At 42.0% G+C, this 6,192-nt stretch overlaps 1 protein-coding gene across 1 annotated transcript; it reads right to left on the bottom strand.

Moving 5' to 3' along the window:
- Positions 1-5,541: 5,541 nt before the first annotated feature.
- EAE97_008270 (uncharacterized protein) lies at positions 5,542-5,748 on the bottom strand (the record flags this gene model as incomplete). The annotated part of the gene is made up of 1 exon (XM_038878784.1): positions 5,542-5,748. One exon carries the CDS (start codon positions 5,746-5,748, stop codon positions 5,542-5,544), a length of 207 nt encoding a protein of 68 aa, XP_038730464.1.
- Between the last annotated feature and the right edge of the window lie 444 nt (positions 5,749-6,192).

Raw genomic sequence — 6,192 nt, 5'->3', positions numbered from 1 at the left:
AAGCCAGCCACAGGAAGTAGAGTAGTCCGAGATGCACATACGATACATGAGGTAGTATTTCCATCCATCTCGTCACCATGAGATCTCGACATTGACTGATCAGCAGAAGATCAATAAACGCTCTTGCTCTCTCACTCCTAAAAGATTGTGGTAGTTATGATATGCTACGAATAGTATGAATGGTAAGGATACCTACCTAGTATCTTCCACCATCTACCCCGCTTCCTCCAAAGAGGCAAAGCAAAGCAAAGGAAAGCAAAGGAAAGGAAACAAGAATAAAAATAAAATCAACAATTAGCAAATACATGCACACCCACCACAAAACAAAACGAAATCGACCATCCCAAACCAGACAGAGAAAATAAAAAATGATAATCCTCTACCCATCCCATTCCGGTTCTCCCACAGATAGATACATACCACCATACCTACCTAGTCCATCCATCCATCCATCCGTCCATTCGATATCCTTCAACCCGCCCGCCTCCAGGGAAAACGTGAAAAGTTGGTGCGCGCTGCACCGCCGTTGAAACGCAATTCGAAAAAACGTATGATGCCGTCACTGTACCGAGGTGAGATGTTGGTTGCGGATTAAAGTTTCATTACATAGCTACCATAGGTAGGTAGGTAGGTAGGTAGGTACTTTTCCTGTCAAGAATTTGGGATTTTGTGTAGGTGGTTTTATACTTCTTTCTGTACATTCCAGATAGAGCAACTTGATAAATGATGTTTGAGAGGTGATGATAGATCTCTGATCGTTCAACCGGAATATCTCATTCGTTGTTGGTTATATGATATTTGTCTCATACATATATTGTCGAATAATATAAAATCTTATATACAATACAATAAAACAAGCTATCTAAAACATCGTACTTTGAATAAGTAGTAATAGGTAGCAGGAATACTCCAATTCATCACTTATACCCATAGATAAGTACCTACCTAGTATCCCAACGCGAAGACAGACACATTTATGCCTACCATCAACCTCCTCACCTGCTCTGCTGTACTCAGCGCGGTCACAGCCAGCGACACAAAACCGCATCATAGTCGTAGTCGTGGTCGTAGAATACAAAGTCCATCAAGTAGTAATCAATCAATCAATCAACCAACCAATCACAGCAATCCATCCATCCATCCACCCACCCATCTCTTCCATCTCTACAGCCAGCATTCATGCAATCAGCTACATATAACCTCACATCACTCGCCTCGCTCATCTCACTCTTCCCAAGCTCCCAAGCTCTCACCTCCACCAACTTCCTTCCTTTCCTTTCCTTTCCTTTCCTTCCCTCCCTTCTTTTCCCTTCCCAGCCCCAATCATCTCACAACATTCAATCAACCTACCCACCCCCCCAAGTCTAGTCCATAGCCATGAACACCTACATTATTTACTGCGCGCAGAGGGTTGGTCGTACACGACAATCTCCCTTTTAGGGCGTGGAGATTTATGGGTATTAGTTGTGTATCTGGTGATATGGTATGTTGTTTTTCTTTTGTTTTTGCTATGGAGTTTTGGATGGTATGTATATATATACGTACTCGTATATCATATTATATAGCATCTAAGAATCAGATATTTAACCTCACCTACATGGGAGAATTCCATTACGAGGATTTGATATAGAATATAGAATGCGTATAGAGAGATAGATACCTAGATAGATCGATAGATAGATCGATAGATAGATAGATAGTGGACTGAATGGATAGGTAGTTCCGTGATCAAACTCAGATCTAGATCTTTCGATACCTATATACATACATACACACCTACACACCCATCTAGATACCTATACAGAGATGCCATGAATATCAACACCAATAAACAAATAAACGAATGATCACGAATCACAATAGCTTGCTTCACCATTCTTGACTTTTCCTCGCGTGCTGGTCTGATCGAGTCTGGTCTGGTTTGGTCTTTTTGAATGAATACCGGTATGGATTGACAATGATACGAAGCCACCTCCCCTCCCCTCCCTCGGACAAGAAATCACGAGCCACGAGTCACGAGGACAACAACGAAGAAGACCAATACTAATGATACATTTTGAGATTTTGAGATTTTCGACGACATGATATGATACGATATGAGCAGGACAAAAGAACAGGGGCTGTTAGGGGGAATGAAATGGTAGAGGATGGATGGATGGATGGATGATGGATGGATCATATATGTATATGGTCTCGCGTGTAGATATGGATATACATATAAATGTGAATGCGTATTGAAATCTAACATCTAATATCTGATAATAGCTTCGAGCTTCGCAATGAACATTTCGGCTCCTGATTTTGAGTAACTCATGGTGGTCTGTCTATTAGCTATGGCTACCTGCTTAGCCGTGTTTTATCATTATCGCTCTTATTGACATTTACATTTACATTTATTAACATTTAATCGATTCAAACTCTTTCACTTGCAAGTCCTCAGATTATGCAATTCTCTGGATATAACTTCATATATGTATGTATATAATCCTCATTCATATATACCTAGATATAATACCTGATATCGATATTAAGCAACACAGTGTACGTACAGTACAGTACAATACATACCGCAATCCCTCCATCCATCCATCCATCCAGCCCCTCTCGCTCATCTCATCCATGCCATGATCCATCTCGTATCCCCCCCATCCCATTCTCCCCTGTGATTCACCCACCACCGTATCCCCATTCCAATCCCCAAATCCTTACCATCCCATAATTTTCCTGGACCCGTGACCGAATAAACCCTAAAAAACCGGGTCCCACCACGGACGACAAGCGTTGCAAAACGGGCCTTAACTCACGCTTGCGTTGGTCGTTTGTTGGCTGCTGACTTTCTCTCTAACTGCTCTCGGTTCGGGAGAGAAAAATGCATGAAATTCATTCCTACAGAGGGCGCGTTCAAGGTGGAAAAAATCATATGGTGCGGGAACTAGGTTTGACGAATAGGTACCCTGGATTTTAGTCGGGACCATGTTGGCGGTATCTAATTCTCATTGGGTCTCGGGTTGAATTTTGGGATGGGTGTTAGACTGATGGAGAGGGGTTTGGAACTTATTGATAACATGAGCGACACGAGGAGAGTTGACGAAACGTCGGGTTTGGGTGTGTTCTGTCTGTGTCTTTCTAACCTTGTGAATTGTACATACAGTATGGCTTGGTGTAATGAAGATGTTGTTGGTGGCTGGTGGTTACCTTGAAGCTTAGTATACTTCATTAAGCAATGTTCAGAGTTACCTCCCTAGTCATCAATGTAATTATGGATATGTATGCTGGCTCGATGATTCCACTGAAAGGAAAGCGAGAAGCCACCAACAAGCCATTTCCTACACTGATCAACAGATACATGATGCTGAGTACACCAAACACTATATGATGAGACACTCTGCAAACGAATTTCATGCCTCGAAAAGTCCAAAAATCCAAAAGGCTTCTTTGATATCTTGGCTAAGCCAAAGACCGGGTTGACAGTACTTGGTGACTTGAATGAGATAAATCAAATCCAGTCATGATTCGTGGTACTTCATATTTGTCCTACCTTACAATCTCTTTGAATTACATGCAGATTAATCACTTGTATTCCCCGTACCTATAAGGTACCGAATATCAAGTATCAGTATCGAGTATACCATATCTTGTCAACTGGTACAACATTGCCTCAAATGAAGAGATTTGAAGCCAATCCTGACCGGAATCTTTGTAACTTGGCCCGTGCATTGTATACCAAGAATGACCATGTGCATCCCAGAACATTCAACCCGACTGGTGAAGGAGACTTTTAGTGGTAAAACAAAAGTGACCATTCCTCAGGGAATTGCATCGCATCAGATATAGTAGGCGAAAGACGAGATAAAATAGATTGACTCTGTCCTTCAATCCACCAATTTGAGCCTTCTTTTCATCAAGGGATGTCCTTGACCTCACAGATTGATTCCCGCAAAAGGGGGCTCACGAGGCAAATGGATGTTGCTATGAAGTCTCACAGAAATGATGGATGGACTCGAAAAGGATGCAAAGTACCCGTCATTTTGCGCCAAGAACCGGGTACCCATAATGACTACGACATCCAGATGAGGCAGTGTATTGTCTGTACGGGTGTAACTCTTACCGTTAATATATCAATACGGCAGGTTGCCGGCCGCGGAGAGACACAGGATACCCTGAGGAGGTATCATCCCAATGAATTGGGAACATGGGAATCGACATTCCCATCTAGTATCGTGGACATTGACTCCTTTGGGCTAGCCGAATCCAATCGAATCATCAGGGGGATTGACGATGATCTGATATGGCTGGACACACCTCGCATCTAGACTCTGTGAATGAACCTCCTTTGGGAATCCTCGAGCGTGAGTATAACCAAATTCTATTCCCTCACCCTCACACGTCCTCACACGGACGACGGGGAAGACGGAGAGAGCGACAGAATGATTCCATCTCCTGCTACATCAGCATGCTGTACCTCACCTCTCTACCCACTGGATGGGACTTGCTGTCCTTTTTCTTTATATATGTGCACCCATTCACTCCATGCAGCATTGCCCCAAAAGCGTAATTAGCTTCAGCTCCATGTACGCGTTGCACCACTCACAAATCGCAAAGCTCGACCTCTAGTCGATCGTTCGACGTACATACCATACTACATATGGACGTGCGATACGCTTATGCAATGAGGACTGTTTTGGGATATGTCACGGGTCACGGGTCGTTTTTTTTTTGATGGTTATTTATGATTATTTTTGATCGATGGATGTTTTTGATCTATGGAGTAGTTATCGAAAATAGAAATGCAAGTTCAGGCATGAATACATTATTATTCATATTATTACTGTACTCCAAACATCATACCTACCTATTAGAATCAACAGTCCATAAATGAATGGATTTGATCGTTTAATTCTTTATTAATAATTCTCTTTCTCCTTCTCTTTCCCTCTTACGTGCCTTTCTCACTAAAAGATGCTCAGACATTAATATGGCGCGTGCTGGGGCATCAGAATTGATCCCATGATCGTTTTTAAATCACTCCATTACTGAAACTTTGTCCTCTTGGGAAGCCTTTATGGAACCTTAATCACAGACTTAAAACCAAAAATTGAATTGGCATGTGCTTGTTTGTATGTAACTTTAATGATCAAAAGTCATTTATCCCCCTTATTCATCAATACGTGAATAAGGAAAGAGGTACTCAATATCCATATTGTACTCGGTCTGAAATTGATTGAGGGGGGGAGAGAGAGAGAGAGAGAGAGAGGGAGAGGGAGAGAGAGAGAGATGGAGAAAGAGAGATGGAGAGAAAGAGAGAGAGATAGAGATACTAGGTAGAGATAGAAAGGTGGTCCATAACCACCACACTGGCACTAAGTACCGGGTTCGAGGAATATAGAATGATTGTCCTACCTTACCTTGCCTGACCACGATGGGATCTAGTAAAGAGGACGTTCACACATGATCTTCTGAGCATCTCACATACCAGGTAGGTCGAGCATAGTTCTAAAACTCGAGGTACGATTCGAGGTGGCAATGACTTGACCAATTGCATCAACTCCCCATTCCCAAGGGATGATACATAGCAGAGTACGTAGCTCCGTGGAGGGCAATCTCGACAGTATTAGCTTGCGAGCGAGCAGGTACCGTTCCACGTTCCTGAAAGAAAGATTTTCCGGGTCTCGTTTTATGCTTTACCAAGACTGTGGTGATGGCAAAAAGATTTCCAAGTATGAAGGCCATAAAGCTTGGATATGACATCAATGGTTTGGTATGTTGGTATCTCGAGTATTAATAATCGGAGCTTGATTGAACAAGTAATCAATGCTAGGAAATCGAAATAGGGAAAAAGGAAGCTCTTTTTCTTTGTTCCTCTCTTGGATGAATTGAGATGTGAGATACCCAGAGACTTGATTGAAATTCATCAAGGCACAAAATGTAATTGTGTACATGTAGTCTGCCGTAGACTTGTTAATATGCTTGTTGCTTCTATGACCTAAATACAGAAAGAAATACCACGAGATGATATGAATATCTCCCATCAATATGTGGTATAGAATTCTGTCAAGTACGAGGCGTACGCTATCAAAGGTAGCACAGAGGATTTAAATGTCTATAATGTCATTGATTCACAAATCAAGGTCATGTTAGAGATCTTGACAGAAAATAACCCCTAACTAAAAACTACTCGATGCCGAGAATTTC

Source organism: Botrytis byssoidea, assembly GCF_014898295.1.
Source record: "Botrytis byssoidea strain MUCL 94 chromosome Unknown BBYS_017, whole genome shotgun sequence".
Taxonomy (NCBI): domain Eukaryota; kingdom Fungi; phylum Ascomycota; class Leotiomycetes; order Helotiales; family Sclerotiniaceae; genus Botrytis; species Botrytis byssoidea.
Note: the sequence above shows the minus strand (reverse complement) of the source record. Positions and strands in the feature narration are given on the sequence as shown.